Source organism: Patagioenas fasciata, chromosome 1, assembly GCF_037038585.1.
Source record: "Patagioenas fasciata isolate bPatFas1 chromosome 1, bPatFas1.hap1, whole genome shotgun sequence".
Taxonomy (NCBI): Eukaryota; Metazoa; Chordata; class Aves; order Columbiformes; family Columbidae; genus Patagioenas; species Patagioenas fasciata.
Window position 1 is genome coordinate 141,456,872 of NC_092520.1, and position 17,014 is coordinate 141,473,885.

At 40.5% G+C, this 17,014-nt stretch overlaps 1 protein-coding gene across 4 annotated transcripts in view; it reads left to right on the forward strand.

Annotated features, from left to right (window-relative positions):
• Positions 1-17,014, forward strand: part of PARVB (parvin beta) — a 69,063-nt gene that overhangs the window by 31,712 nt on the left and 20,337 nt on the right. For all 4 annotated transcript variants that reach the window (XM_065844264.2, XM_071816468.1, XM_065844282.2 and 1 more), the window contains exons 4-6: positions 6,933-7,035; positions 10,096-10,236; positions 11,095-11,210. In XM_065844264.2, coding sequence (XP_065700336.1) covers positions 6,933-7,035; positions 10,096-10,236; positions 11,095-11,210 — 360 coding nt within the window. The remainder of the gene's footprint in view (positions 1-6,932; positions 7,036-10,095; positions 10,237-11,094; positions 11,211-17,014) is intronic.

Genomic DNA, 17,014 nt, shown 5'->3' on the forward strand with positions numbered 1-17,014 from the left:
CAGCAGAGATATCTGTTGCTGACTCTGCTTTAGTATCTCTTTGTCTCCACAAAATGTTGTTTTAATTTCTGCTAGCCTCATGCAACAAGAATTATATGCACAGTGAAAGTGAACAGTGCCAGCTCGTGTAAGCGTTTGGAAGTGATTTTGATGGAGCTGTTGTAACTCTGGAGAGACAGATTGTATAGCATTGTGGTAATGCAGAGAGACCAAAAGGGGAAAAACAAAATGAAACAACAAAAAGCCTCATTCCTCACTCTTACTAAAGCAAATATACAGTGAATCCCCTTGTTGAAGGCTGCTTAGCTGGGGATGCTAAAATACATGCTTTAAATCCTCTTGCACATATGAAAATCATCAGGAGCTAGAATTACGCCTCGAAGTGTTGTTTGTTATCATCATTGATGGTACTCTAAAAATAGTTGGCCACGATTTGTCAATATGAATTGATGTGATCAAATAAGTTCCCTCTGTGACCAGCAGCCTTTTTTTCATCACTTTATTTGCCTTGTGTAGTCAAACACAGTTTGGTACATGGCTGAACAGACCCAAAGCTGAAAATCCAGACCAGGGAAAGAGAGATGAGTTATTGTTTTATTTTTATATAAATATGCATATAAATAATTTATTCACAAAATACTCTGGTGCCTGAAAGGTGTGAGCTTCTTTTATTCATTGTCCCATATTTGCCAGATGACAAGTGCACAACTAACTTAAAGTGAGCATTTAAATTATAAATTTGGACTGGTTTGTGATTGAGTACAGAGGTGTTGTGTGATATATTGTGTCTTCTTTTGTACCTCAAGATTGGGATTCTAGTCACAGAACCACAGAATGTCAGGGATTGGAAGGGACCTCGAAAGATCATCTAGTCCAGTCGCCCTGCTGGAGCAGGAACACCCAGAAAGGCATCCATGCGGGTCCTGAATGTCTCCAGAGTAGGAGACTCCACAACCCCCCTGGGCAGCCTGTTCCAGTGCTCTGACACCCTCACTGAGAAGAAATTTCTTCTCAAATTTAAGTGGAACCTCTTGTGTTCCAGTTTGAAGCCATTACCCGTTGTCCTACCGTTGGTTGTCACCGAGAAGAGCCTGGCTTCATCCTTGTGACACTCACCCTTTATATATTTGTATATAGTATATATAGATACAGTATAGTATATATTTGTATATAGTCTGTATGTTATTGTGAATCTGTTTAAAATTCAGTTTCCATTAGTATCAAAAGACCCCTCAGTTGGTCCATGTCACTAATTCTAAAGAGCGTTTGGGGGTTCTTCTAGCTCTCTTTTGAATACTTAAAAACAAGTGGAGTCTGATGCATGCTTTCCTTGTTCATGTGTGTTTCTTTGTGTATTGGGTGTAAAGGCGGAAGGAATCTATTTTTCCCTCTTCTGGTTCAGATATGGCTGAAAGGTAAGAGTTTCAAAAGCTGCATTGCTAGTTGTCATCCTAAAGATAGCGTTAATAGGCTGTAGGAATTGAGTCAGAGACTTTGAAATGATATTTTAAGATTTCACAGGAGTGGTGGATTTCCTAGGGATTTCTCATGTATTTCAGTAGGAAAAGTATGAAGAAGAGCTTCTATTAATTGAATCCAAAATTTTAGAACAGCAGCTTGCAAGAATTGGGTCCCTTCTGAAGGTGCCTTGCCTCAACGAGAGACAGCAAGCCACAGTTGCAAGATGGTTTCTCTCCCTTCAAGGACTTCTGTAAGACCGGTTGATACTGCAACAAATTTGGCCTTTGAAGCCTCATTTAAACTGCTGCAGATACAAACAGTGCTGCTCTGAAATGAGTGAACAATTCTCATTTGTAGTAAATCGTTCGCTGTCCTAGAAAATATCACCTTTTCCATATCTAATTTTATGGCTTTTTTGCATTCACTGTGGTGTAGAGAAAACCAAAATGAAGCCACTGTCCTTTTGTTAAGGTTTCATGTGTGACCAGATGCAACCCAGCTTCCTAAATGCTCTGTGGACTGCTTTTGAAAACAAGCAGCCGTCTCTTTCTTTACAGGCTACCAGTGCTTTGTGCTGAGTCAATTGTTTCCAGGTCTGAATATGAATTTTTAATATTAATGTCTATGCTCAACCCTGAAGCCAGTTTAACTTTGATACCTTTGATCTCTGCTTCCTTATTCTCTGACAAGTCAGGGAGGAAAAGGGTCATTGAAATCAGGGGGTTTTTCTTTGCTGTTTTTGGTGACTGGGCTTCCTGTTTTCCCATTGTGCCAGATGTGTTGATGTATTTTGTCTTGTTTTTCATTTTGTTCATTACTGTATAGCAGTGACTGTGGGGTCCTTATGCCCTTGAACTCTGCAGATTAACTCTGAGTGTGCCTCACCGTCATCCTGCAGAACAAAAATACTTCACTGAGCTGGTGAAATTTGATGAAAAAACCCATCTTGCGCAAACTAAAAATAACCAAAAATCAAAAAAACCCCACAAACAACAAACTGACCAGGCAGACTCATTTTTCCTTCTAGATTTCTAGAACTCTTTTGTTTCAGCTGTTTGCCTCATGGCAGATATCAGTTTTCAGTCCAGTTTTTAGTAATGCAACATGGCTCATTTCACTGAACGTATGCCTTTGTCCTAAAAATGATACAATAAATGGAAATGTCAGAATTTAAAGCACACTGGAAATTTTACAACTACAAATGCTTGTGTCTGACCATTTGACGCGGTTCAGAGGTGTTTTATATGAGCGTGGATATCCATGAAAGGGCTGACATGGTTTTAAGGATATGAGGATATTATATTAAAGTTTTAAAATCATGCTGCTAATCCCAAATACTATAGAAGACTGTAAAAAAGCAGCTTTTTATGAAGGTATGACAAGTTAAGTGACCTAACAAACGTATCTATGCACCTGCATGCTCTTAAAGTACAGAAGAGGAAGATGAGTCTCTGGTACATTGAAGACCATTAGCTAACACATGGGATCTTGTGGTGGCTTCACCAGCTGTTACATGTAAGGCTGGTGTTAGGGCTGATGCTGGGACAACAGGCTTTGGAATAAAGCTTTTCCTCAGGCCTGCGGTATTTCTCTTACACCCAATATTTAATGCAGCAAATGGAGCTCTAAGTTAAAAGGCGATATTGAACAGTAGTTGTATGAAGTGCAGGCATAGAAGTGAAGGAATGGGTAGAGGAGTGTGAGACCAGACAGAGCCAAGTTAAGCATATTTTCATGCACAGGAAAAGCTCTCTGGCTGTACCTTCTGTCTGCTTCACACCGAGTACTCTGTGCCTGTTTAAATTTTTAGACATTCAGGTTATTGAATAATTTCTGCTTCTTTCCTTGCATGAAGAAGCAACTGCAAAGAACTGTAGAGCTGATTTTCTGTGAGCAGAGAGTCAGAAAGTATTTCTTCATGTTAGTTATTTCAATAAGGAACATGGTGCTTTATTTCCCTTGTAAAAGTTAAAAAATTTCTATGCAGAAATATTTTCCAGGCTCCTAATTAAGAGACAATCAGGAAATCAAGAGGTAGGGCAGCAGAATTTTGGGGTTTGTTTGTTTTTTAATTACAGCACTTGTTGGGCTTCAAGAGCCATTAAAAAAAAAATATAAAAACTTGGATTTTTTTTCTTAAATAAGAATTGTGAATTTGTTGCTCAAGCAGAGCTGGAGTTATAGTCTGAATGCTAAAGAATTTAGAATGTTCTTTGGGATATTTTGCTTTCATTTAGATGCTGAACTGTTAAAATAATAAAACAACTATGGCCAGACCTTGCTTAATTTGTATCTCTTTTGTGTATTTTTTTGCTGAAAGTTTCTCGGTGCTAAGTTTCTCTGAAACATTTAAATTCTTTGTATTTTAACACCCTGTACCCAAGGCTGCTTTATGATTCCAGTGTACCTATGCTCTTGGAAATTGTTTGCTCCTACATTAGAAAGTGCTACCAGATTTTTATTTTAGATTCCTTGGTATTTTCTAGATTCTGAGTTCAATACCATTCAGCACAGGAAAGACAAAAATGTTAATTACAGGTTTCAAATAGTTCAGCTTTTTGAGTCTTCCTTAACAAAGCTTCTGGGGCCTTCTGAAAATCTGGCCTCTTTCCATAGGGACTGCCATGGGATCTGGTTATCAAATGATAATTGAAGCTGAACTTGAGATGTTTTTTTAAAGTCTGCTCTGTAAATCTCATGGACAACCCAAATCTTCCATGACTTTGATTTCTTAATTTGCTTTTCTACGAATTTCTACATGTGTCAAATGTGTGTCATTCTGGAACTGGGCAGTCGCCTTATTGACAGGCTTCAAAAATCTCTTTCAAGATGATCTGAGACAAGAAAGTATCTCATTATTTAGGAGTTACTTTTCTGTATCGCAGGTGAACGGATTTTGAGGCCAAAGATGGTATGAAAATCACAGCTTTAAGTCTAGAGGCAGAAGACCGGGCAGGGAGAGTTTACCTGACCCAAAGGCTACTCAAGGGGCACCCTGAGAATGGCAAGAGGATGAAATGCTGGAAGAACAATTGCCTAGACATTTTTCTTTCTGCCCGTATGTGATGTAGATATCAGGCCCTGCAACACAGGAGCAAGATGGTTTCCAGGGCATGTTGGAGCATGTGTCAGGGGACAAGCTTCCCATCATTTCTCCTATGACCACTGCAAGAGCGGGAGGACGATGGTACCTTCCAGAGCATGGCGCTGCAATGTCCTTTTCAATCTAGGCCCCCAAGTGCCAGTGGAAGCTGGTGTGGCAGCGGGCTGGGCTGCTCAGGCGGTTGTCAATTCATTGGCAGTGCAAGCCAGGTTTAGATTGGATATTAGGAAAAATATCTTATTGGAAAGGGTTGTCAAGCACTGGAACAGGCTGCCCAGGGAAGTGGTTCAGGCACCATGCCTGGAGGTGTTTAAAAGACGCATAGATGAGGTTCTTAGGGACATGGTTTAGTGACAGTATTAGGTTAATGGTTGGACTCAGTGATCTTAAAGGTGTTTCCCATTCAAAATGATTCTTTGATTCTATGATTCCGTGAAAGTGCTGCAGCAAGGCAGCATGAGGCAGGGGAAGGAGAGGGAGAAAGTGTGATCCTCCTGTCCAACAAGTGGCATTAAGAGTGTGGAACTTGTCTGAATATGTTGAAATGGTGGTCGTAGCTGTAACCGCACAGCAGAGGCCATCTGATTGATAGAGGGAATTGCCCAAGTGATAGACGAGGTTCCTGCAAGGTCACAGGGGAGCAATGGGGTAATAATACTGCTGCGGGCCGTGTCCTTACATATCCACATTATTTTCAAACGTCACCTCCACCCTTCCTTTACCTGCTCCAGGGAAGACCAGTTTTGATACAAGTTGCTGATATTGAGTAGTCAACAACTTACCAGAAAACCTTTGTTTCAAAAGAAAGCCCTTTAGAGGCGTAATTTTTATTACTGAGATTTTTCAGCCCTCTGGGCAGCTTAGAGGGCAAAACTGATGTACATATGTGAGCACTGATGCAGATCATTCATCTCCATTAGTTGTCTGGTTGCCATATCTCCCAGCTAAAGTTTGGTACTTACTCTACTTTTAGAACTGAGTTTCAGTCCTGCATGTTTTCAGCGTGCCTTGAAAGTACTGAAGATATAGGTTAGAGGTACATGACGCATTAATATTTCATGTTTGGGTTGTAAACTTCTTTTTGAACATAAAGCCTAGCAAAACTTCCTTGAGGTTGGTAGATTCGATGAACCTCAGTAGCCAGGTTGAATTACTTAAATAACATATTCAAATACTCCTGTTTACTTGAATTGCCATGGTGTGTATTTTCCAGTGCCAGCCTGTCTTATGTTTTGTTTATTTGCTTTTTGTTTCACAATCTCTTGAATATGAAAAAAAACCCCAAAATTTCTTCACCGTCGTGACTGTTGAGTAAGAGGCAGAAAAAAGTATGGAATCTAATCAGAAGATGAATTAAAAGAATCTGCACTTTTAAATGAAGAAAATTAAAAAAAAAAAAGCAGAATTTTTTTGCTTTAGGTAACTTGTTACTGGATTTTGCATGTCTATGATTGATAATACTCATCTCCCTTTATAGAATCAAAGATTTAGCAGGATTTAACTTTCCATCTCTTCCCACAGAACTATATTATTTTTGTGAAAATAATTTAATTTTCCAAATAAAAAACTGGAGGAAAGCACTACTGCCAGCTTCAGGCAGTCAAGGCTGTTTTTCCTGTAACTGTTTGGAAATTATTATCTTTGGCACCTGGAAAACCTAACTCAGTTCCTTTTCTTTTTAAAGGTCCTTTATGTTCATTCCTGTTTTGCAGGTGATCAAATGAGTTTTATACTTATGGTAGTCAGCATATGGGGACAGTTAAATATGTTGTAGAATGGTTATCAGGCGCAGTTAACCAAAATTGTAATTCCAGACTTCTGTATTCTACAATATCGTAAGAATAAAATGCCTTGTCCTGTTGCTAATGACAGGGATCTAGCTAGTGGGTCTGTTTAGCTCATGTTAGTAGGAGCATTCACTCTTTCCCCTCTGAAGCTCTTATTTGTAGTGTACCACTCAGGTCTCTTCAGGGTAGAGATTAAGGTGGGATCATGGGACTGTTGTCATCTACTGGCAGGTCTGCTGTTCACATAAAACAAGTAAGACCTGAATTTGGGTCCTGGAGAACATAGGTACTAGCAAAGATGTTTGTTGCAGAGCTGCTAGTTGCTACTTGCTTTAGAATTGGTGCAATAAGGAGACATTTTAATGAGGAAAAATAGAGGGCACTAAAATTGCCATACTGCAAGACCTGAATTAAAAACAAAAAGAGCAAAACCATCTTTTCGTCTGTTATATCTCTATAACTTTGAAATACATAAATATGGTTACTCCTACTCTGTTTTATATTCCTGATTACTGCCTTAAATGGAAGGTACATATTTCAGTGGTTTTTAGACATTTGCCTTTTTTTTTCTGTCCTTCCAGGTTCTCATTGATTGGATCAATGATGTGCTGGTGGAGGAGAGAATCATTGTCAAACAGCTTGAAGAGGACCTTTATGATGGGCAGGTGCTGCAGAAGCTGCTTGGTGAGTTCACATAAGAGAAGAATACACGAAGGACTGAAGGGGCCCAAAGTTAATCTCTTCCAAAGCTGCAGACAACAAGTCTGTGCAGTAACTCACCATCTCACCAGGGATACACTTTGTTTCACTGATAGCTATGGCATCAGCTTCTCCATCTGTTCTTCTCAGGCTATCTGCTGAAAGGGGAAGAAATCCAGGTGATTCCTACGTATCTGTTTCATGGACTAAAACTAGTCCAGACAACTGAAATATGTGGCAGAGAAAAGGTGAAGAGACTAGTGATTACAGTGGGGGGCCCAAGCAGAAGCCATGTGGTCCAAAATTCTGTCTGTATAGTTTTCTTCTGAAAGCTTTCTGGGCTGAGAGCTTTTTTGAGGTCCTGGTAGAATGAATTCTAGGGGAAAAAAATGAGAGAAAGAATGCATGGCAGCAGGCACATACTCATAATGTGCACTTATGTGTGAATGATTCCGGAAGAGATATATTCAGTTAAGCAACCATGAATCTGCAGCCCACTTACATCTTTGCAATGTGTATGTTCATGCACGAAGCACAATGGAGAAAAACTTCTAGTGATGGCACAGTGATTTATGGAGTGCTTTTAGCAAACAAAGAGACTTGAAACTTCAAGTGCCCTTGTAAATCCACACTGTTTCTTGGAGAAAGATAGTCAAACTCCTCTCATTTAACCTATGACATGTTTTCAAGAGTGGGCTGGGATTTGGGATGTGTGTGTCAGAGTGGGGCACGAGGACTTGGTGGTGCTAATTCCACTGGTGCTAATGGATGCTGCTTACTGAATTTTCTGCATATATCCACAAAATAATAGACCTGCAGCATTTTGCTGAACACTCACAAGCTTTTAAAATTGGTTAACAACAATTACTCTGTATGCAATTAAAACTCCTCAAAAATAACTTGAAGAATAAAACAAGAGTACTTTTAATTTATTGATTAGGCTACAGCTGGGACCCTCCAGACATGGTGTGGTGCAGGGATGTAGAGTTAATTTTATCTGGGGACTATTTGTGTGTACACAATTTTACTTCGTAACATATAGACACTTCTGCTTCAGCAGCTGGTAGCACATTTTAGTGTAGCCATTTGTCACAGATATTAATGGTTTCTTATGTTGCCTGTGGAGGCCATGGTTCCACCCTCAGGCCTGCAGGCATTTAGAAAGTGCTTAGTTATACATACACACATATATATATATCTTGGCTGGACTCAGAATATCTTACAGGAGGAAAGGTGAGCATGTGCATCTTGCAGCCTGAGACTTTAACCGAACTGTTTTTTCCTCATTTTGTTCCTGTTGAGCCTCTGACTGGAGAGCAAATGCTTCTCCTCTGACCTGAAGCTATCATGTCTCAGTCTTGTGTTGTCACAAAAAGAATTCTTCAGCAGTGTCTTGGTTTATCCACCAAGACCTATGCTGTTTAATCTATCCATGTTTGTGCTGTCTCACTGATGCAAGAGGCAAAGCACTTCATGCTTTTGGTGGTGCTCCTGGTGCTTGAGGCCTCAGAATTAAGTTGCGTCTCTGTTTTGGAAGTCATCTCTTCTTCTGTCTGCAAGAAAAGCTAGCAAAGTAGGGTCATTAAACTTCAAGTAGTAGTTATCATTCCTCACGTGTGAGAGATGTTTCAAGAAGATCTGTCTTGATAGGCAGACACACACAAAAAGATGAAAGACAACAACTTGTCGGTGGGCTTATTCTGAAGCAGTTTGGAGTAAGAGATTAGCAAATGGTTTGCAGGCTGATTGAGGCAGGCCTCCTTGTTTAGTTAATTTTATCGAGGTACAAATAGTGCCACTGAGAGAGGCTAGAAGTGGCTTGCTACACATGGTGTCAGGGTGGAAGGAAATAAATTTCTGTGTGCTGACTGACAGCTAATCTAGGCTGAGAATAGATAGGAGCCATAACATGTGATCAAAAAATGAATCTTGTAGGAGATTTTTTTTTTTTTAAATATCTAAAATAATTTAAAAAAATATTTGCCTATTTTAGTAGTCAGTTTAAAAGAGCCTCAGAGACATCTTGGCTAAAGAACATTTTTCCCATTAATATTATTTAGATGCTGATAAAAATTTTCTACTGTAGGTTGATAAAAACAGTCAAAAGCAGTCCTGATCTCCTAGATTCAGCAGCAGAGTGAGTTTGACTGTTTTTCCCACAGAGAGGAAGTGAAAAAGGGATCAGCTTTTCTCTGGTGGATGGAGAACTCTACCTTACCTTCATCAGCTCTCTTAACTGAGAGAGAGAAATTCAGCTCCTCTGTCTTTGGCAAGAGCCACAATGCAGAGGGAAAGAATAATAACTTGTCTATGACTTTGGCAACAAATAATTATATTACAGAAACAAAATTCAAATTTTAGTAATAGCATTTTACAAAATTTCCTGCATTAATTCATATTTGGAAGTAATCAACCACGACGTGACGATACCATAACAACATGACAAACAAGATTGTACCAACTTCTTTCTTTAAACCAGTTCTACTAAGCCAGTACAAGTCTGTAGGTCATATGAGTATATGACTCTCGATGGTTTGAGAAGGCAAAGTTTGCTTTAGCTTAAATTTATACCTACAGCTAACCTGAAATAATGCCCATCAAACTGAAGTGAATGTCCACACAGTATTTCCCTTTTTTTTTTTGGTTCTAAATTAACTTATTGTTAGAAAAGTTCATTAAGCCTGTGTAGATCACTTGTGTAGTGAAAGGCTGTATTGTGCCAAGTGCTTTTCAACAATGAAAGAAAATGGAAGGCACAATAAATGTTATCATTAACTTGGTGCCTACATTTTGGCATCTGATTGATGAATATTTTTGGCCAGACCTTACCAGTTTTCTGTCATGGGTTTTATCGGAATTGACACACAGTGATGAAAGGTTTGCTTTCAGCTATTTTGCTTTCCGAAGAAAATCATTCTGTTGGAAAATTGCTAGCAGAGTTCAGCTCTGCCCAGTGCTTTATGCTCATCCCACCCAGGCCCTGTTTAATCTGGTTTTGCCTGTGCTTTTTGTTGTTCTTATTTTATTTTTTTTTTTCAAACACAGAAAAATTGGCTGACCGTAAACTGAACGTGGCAGAAGTGACGCAATCTGAAATTGGTCAGAAACAAAAGTTGCAGACGGTCCTGGAAGCTGTCCATGATTTACTCCGACCCCATGGCTGGACAATCAAGTGGAACGTTGACTGTAAGGGCTCTATTATACTTTCTGTCTCAGCTTCACAGGCAAGTAGGGTGTGATAATCAATAGTTTGATCATATTCTCTGTGATGCAGTGTTTTTAAAAACTATTTGCGTAGAGTTTTATCACATCCATGTATGGATTGTAACTGGTACCTCCTTCTGTGGTCTTTAAGGACAGATATACAAGGCTATGGGATAATTGAAGTTCCTAGAAGCATATGCTTTCATTAAAAAGCTTTTTTGTTTGCTTCCTGAATTTGAATCCCTATGGATATGAGGAATTTGTTAGTACCAGAGGTTGGTCTAATCCTTCAGGCCACCATGCTGAGAATCAGAGGATCGTGCACCCTGCTTGAGGATTCATCTTTTGACAGGCTAAACAGAAAGTGTCCTCTGTTCAAGCATGGCCTGTTACAATCCAAAATTGAGAATGGAATTTGAGAAGTCACTTCACCTAGGTAGTGGGCGGCATTCATCTCTCACAGCCAGGAAAGCTTGTGTTAACGCTTTGAAAGTCTGCTAGAAGCAGAATGGTCCAGTATTCTACAGTATGGTGAAAAGCAAGTGATGGAGTCCTCCTCATTTTCTTCATTGACTTAGAGAGGGCACTGAAGAGCCTGGACTTTTAGTTTGGGCATGTAACTTGAAGGGAGGGTTAAATGTAGGCTTTGCAACCTGTAAAAGTGTATTGTAGGCTGTGTTAAAAAAGAAGGTAGAGAGGTTAAAAAAAAAAACAAAACAAAGACGACTGTTCACCAGAGGCAGTTTTCACTGCCTTTTACCTGCCTTTCTCCAAGAACGGTCTGTTTAGAATAAGGCCGCAGTATTATCTGATTTGCTTCCTTTTCCTTGTTCCCTGCAGCAATCCATGGCAAGAATCTGATTTCCATTCTGCATCTCCTAGTAGCTTTGGCAATGCATTTCCGGGCTCCTATTCGACTGCCTGAACATGTATCTGTACAAGTGGTAGTTGTACGGGTGAGTATAAACTCAGAAGAAAATTTGATGAGAACAATCATTATTTATCACTCTGATTTTGTGCTACTGAGCTGCTCCTATTCATTGCCTCCTGGTCTCTTGCCATTTCAAAAATTCTTGGGAATTAAGAGTCACGGTCCTAGGAATGCATTTTTGGTGTGCTTAAATGTGATCACAGGAGCATCATAGCTTTAATATGTTTAGGTTTACAATTTGCTATTTCAGTATCAAGCTAAAAACACGTGATGGGATTTTGTATAAGGGAGAGTTATGTCTGTAACTTCTGGCACTTTATTAAATGGTTTTTGCCTTACATTTTTTGTAGAGAACCCATTGAAACACAAAAAGCACAAAAAGAAGTTTCAGCATGTACAATCTCCCTAATCTGGGAAGCCTGTTACTGATGTTGTTTTTCCCCAATGACTTATTATTCAGACTTAGACATGTTGTTTTCCTTGGCATTCTAATAGGCTTTCATCATTTCTTTCACAGCCTTGTGTTTTTGTTAGCTTTCCTTAGATATGGAGAAGAGGTCTGACCTGAGGAACCCTGACTCCTTGCCTCCTGCCCTAGATATTGCTGTAGTTTTCTTTCTCTGCTTGGTGTTGACCATTTCCTTTCACTCTACAAAGACTCTACTTTTGGAACATATATACTCTTGCTTTTTATCTCGCCTTCTAACCGCACCGAAGCTCCCATGACGCTACAGTCTGTGGCATGTGAACCCAGCTTTTCTCAACAGCTGTTGAAACCCCACGCAGAGCTGTTCCAGCTGGGACTCTGATCATGCCGAGGCATTTGCTGTGGTGCTCAGTGCTGTTGTTGCAAGGCAGCCTCAGCTGCTGGCAGCAGGCTGTGGAAATCCTTTCTGTACATGCCATTTATTGTTGGAGCTGTCAGGCTATAGTAGGTTTCCTTTCAAGAATAAAGAAGATAAAATGATCTTGGACTCAGCTTTGCAAATGCGGATCCCCTTACAAGATGCAATTGCATGGTGGTTGATGAGGCAAGCCTCATTTTGCTTTACATTTAAATAATGGCACTTTCCAGGCTGTCTGGCTGAATGCTCTAGAGGTACAAAGTGTGATATAAATGAGTAATTGATGGATACTCTCTGGCTCACAATAAATGTATGTATTATCTTTAAGAGGTGATTTTGAACTGCTTTCAATCTGCTGTAGTTCTTTCAATTTAAGAACAGTGAGTTAGGTAGAAAGTAACTTGAAGGGTAATAAGAGACTGATTTATTTTTAAATTTCTTTTGACTGTCTTGGATAGGTGAAGGGCAAAAGGTAGATATAAAGTGGTTTACAGTCCTCTGACACCCTGATGCTAGAAATATCCTTCTGCACACTACAGTGAAATGTCTTCTGTAACTGATGAGTCAGAAAAAAACATTAAGTAAATATGGAAAGCCTCTCTTTCCCTGTCCTTATTTCAAGCTTCAGGACCCTCCACCCCTGTAGCAGAAGGAAGGCTGTGGTGAAAATATTTTCACGTCTTTTCCTGTTGGAGGGATATAGAGAAGACATCTTGTTGAGGCCATCTCGTTCACCAGTGTCCCTGTGTCTTGAGATTATAGACAAGGCTGTGGTGAAGACAGGATGAGATAATGGCTGACAGAAACTAAGGAAAGGAGGAAAGGAAGGAAGCAAGAAAGGAAGAAAGAGACTCCTGTGTCACCAAGGGAGTCTCTGAAGGTATCAGAGCAGTGGTACAATGAGAGTTAATTTATGCTCAAGAGGCTGTAAACTCTTACTCTTGGACCTAGAGCCTGGAGTCCTGAAGATGGTTATGGCAACTGCTGGCTGTGGGCCTACCTCAGCTGGCTCTGTGCAAGAGGAGTCTCATTTCAGCCCCCCATCCCACTGCTAGGAAAAACTTGCACCTCTTCAGCTTTGTTTATTTAAATGGAAAGCAAGGCACAGTGTAAACTGAAGCATGTTTCTTCTGAAACAGGACATTTTGCCTTATAGTTTGGTAAACTGAATTTTTGTAGTTCAGCATCCAAAATTAGTCTAAAAATACGTGGTGGTTCAGTAACACAGATCTCTTTAAATGGATTTTATTTAGCCTTTGTTATACTGATAACCTCATTACCATTCTGTTTGTTAATATTGTTCTTAATCCAAGCAAGAAAACTATTATTAAGAAGATTATTATTATAATTATCAATTTATTGTGAAATGATCTGTTATTACAAATCCAAATAATGATTAGGGTTCTGTCAAGCTAGCTCATAATTAATATAACATGTCTGCTCTCAGAGGTTTTAGCTTAAATGCTTGAATATGCATTTAAGGGGATTAATCAACGGTTTACTAAGTGACTTTTGTAAGCTTTGCAGAATTGATCCCACAGCAAGAAAACCTTGCAAGTTGTTTTGGGAGTGTTGTGCAAGAACATACTCACATGGAAGTTTTCAAAACTAGTGAAGTTCCACTTTCATGGGTGACTTTGGCACTTAGGATTATCAATATCAAATTTGTTGAGCCGTCCTCACACTGTGCAGATACATGAGTTGCTTCTTGCCCAGAAGGGCTGTGCTTTCACTATAAAAATAAGAAAGTCATACTGGTTTAGCAAGTTATTGCTTAGCCAAGTTGTGTGCATTTCCATAGCCCATCCCAGAGCTATGAAGAGTATCTTATTAGCTTGTGTAAGTGCTGCGTACTTTTTCTTCCCTGATTTTTAGTGTGCTACATGGAAAGTATTTATCAAGATCTTTTCTTAAGGCTCTGTATTTTTAAAATTAAAAATAATTAATTTACAGTCGGAGAAAGATCTGTAGCTGGATTTTTATCTGTCAAAAAAACACTGTCCTTTTTTGGTCCTGCACTGTATAGTTTACTAAGAAACCCACAAGTGTTTTAGAGAAGATTTTCTGCTTTGCCTTCCTATTCGTCTGTCAATATTACCTAGAATAACTGCGAGACTAACCCATCAGAAGACCGCTTTTGTTCACATTATTTTATAACAGGGACCGTGAGGTAGCATCTCTCAAGAACAGAGTTTTGGAAACCTAGATACATTCAAACCTTTTTGAAATCAACCTGCAGAATTAGTTTTCTTGGTGTTTTTTGTGTGAAATAGAAAATTTTGTAACCCTGGCAATGTACATCCACGTTTTACATGATGTGTCCTAGCAGAGCTTAGATTTAGGTGGATCCTGTTTAAGATCCTGTTGATAGCTACTCCAAGTGCTGAGTTAAGAGTCTAAGATAGTACATGTTTTAATACTGGTGTCACTCAGCATTTACCTCTCAGTCCAGCCCTCCCAAGTGAGGAGACAAACTTTATTGTTTCAGTGTGTGCTTCCAGTGAGAACTGAAAATCCTGAGATTTTTCTTCCAGCTGACCATACTGCCTTATATTTGAAATGTAAACTTCCATGATGAAGAAATACCATAATTCGGGAAAACAAAAATGTTCTCAGAAATAAATGTAAAAATTTTCTTAAGGTTCCCTGTTTTGATTATTTTTACAAGGCTCAGCAGTTACCTTGTTTTGAACTTAGCTCTCCTCTTCATCACTTCTGAAACTGCAGCATGTCCCACCTTGGGGCTGCTGGGAGATCTGAGGTATTTTTGCAGTAATTCCCTTGTAGTCTGAGTTGCAGACTGAAAGGTCAGAGGCAAGGCAGCATGAAGAATAAATGTGTCTGGTGGCTGTGGTACAAAGAATACAAGTTTTATCAAATAATGACATTTGCTTTTGGATTGGAAGGCTGAGGGGCCTAAGCTTGCTGTATGAGCAGCATGTTCAGCTGCCTCAGAGAAATGGTGCCATTTCCATCTTTGGGGGAGTCTGTGTTGGAATCCATTCCTCTTTCTCATCGGGCATTTGGAGGCATTATTCACTCGTCACCACATACTGAGTTTTTGTTCACAGTTTATAGCATCTTCTCCCTGGGGTATGTGGTGTCTGGAAGGTTCAGAAACCTGTGTTAAAAAGCAGAGAAGCGGTGTGATGGCGTAAAGACAACATTGTTTTGCATGCAAGAAAACATTGCCCTATAAGATGCTTCCTCTTTTTTCCATCCATGCTGTCGTCCTGGCTTGTTTCACCAAACCTTCTGGCTCTGGTCCCCTGGTCCTCCCGGGGGAGCTGGATGAGATGTGTGCATGAGAGGGAGGTGAGGGGCTGTGAAGACGTGGGCAGCTGGCAGCATGCAGTCCAGGGCCCGGCTCATGTGCGGAGCTGTGACGGCACAGCCATGGGAGACCACGGCTCCCACATGGTGCTTCAGCCAGGCACCCTGGCTGCTGGCTGGAGAAAGCAATGCTGCCTTTGTTTGTTGAGCAGAGAGTGGAACAGCAGGAGTTCTTCTTACTGCTTTTTAGATTGCAATTTTTGTTTCTTAGATTGCTTCTGGGAAGGATGTGTTTATTTTCAAAGCTGTTCTCTCTAATAAGTTCTTGTTTGGGCAGCTTTATTGACTGTGCTGTAAGTCATTCTAGCAGGACCTGGTCCCTAAATGGTAGAATCATAGAATTGTTTTGGTTAGAAAATACCTTCAAGATCATCAGGTCCAACCATTAACATAACACTGTCAAGTCCACCTCTACACCATGTCCCTAAGAACCTCATCTGCATGTCTTTTAAACAGCTTCAGGGATGGTGACTCAACCACTTATCTGGGCAGCCTGTTCTAATGCCCAACTACGCTTTCTGTGAAGAAGGTTTTCCTAATATCCAATCTGAACCTTCCCTGATGCAACTTGGGGCCATTTTTTCTTGTCCTGTCATCTGTCACTTGGGAGAAGAGACCAACACCCTCCATGCTACAACCTCCTTTCTGGGAGTTGTAGACAGTGATAAGGTCTCCCCTCAGCCTCCTTTTCTCCAGGCTAAACAGCCCCAGTTCCCTCAGCTGCTCCTCATCAGACTTGTGCTCCAGGCCCGTCACCAGCTTCATTGACCTTCTCTGAACTCTCTCCAGCACCTCAATGTCTTTCTTGTAGTGAGGGGCCAAAACTGAACACAGGATTCAAGGTGCAGCCTCATGAGCACCGAGTACGGGGGAACAATCACTTCCCTGGTCCTGTTGGCCACAGATGACTGCTGAGATTTGAGCTCTTTGTGTCAGCTTTTTAAGTATAAAGGAAGGAGGAAAGAAATTCCCCCTTTCAGGCATAAGGCTTTATCCCATAATGTTGTAAGGGACCCATAGAAACATTAAGAAAGTTTCTGACTCGGGTATAACCACTTCCAGCCTCTGTGAGGCATGTGCTGTGTCTCCAAAACCCTGGAGAGGCTCAAAAACATTTGGCCCTCTCTGTGTCAGGGGGCTGTGTCTGAACAGAGCTGAGGCAGCTGTTTTGAAACTGGGTCTCGCTGCATGATGTCTCTCTGTCAGTTAGGAGAGTCCTTATTCATGCAGAAAATCCCAAGGAGAGAAAACCCAGTAAGCAGGAAGTATTATTTGTTGTGAGATCACTAGTTGGGCTTTTTATGCTCCCTATGTTTCCTTGGTGGATGTTTTCCTGACAGACACGTGGCTGGTGGCCTCAGTAATGTCCCTGCTCTAGGCGAGCTGCCCTCATGCCCGGAGAGCTTTGCCGGCACACTGGAGCCCTGGCCTGGGGCAGCCATCCGTGTTATTTCAGCCACGGAGCTCTCCGGAGAGCCAGACTGCCAATTATGTCGAATTGTTGGTTGATACTGTGACATGAACAAGTGCTCTTGGGGAATTTAAGACAGGTCTGACAAACTCTCTCTAATTTGTGTTCCAGGCACGATGTTGACTCTGGTCTCAGGAGGAGAATTGTTAGTGAGTTTGTTGGCTGCAAATATATATATAC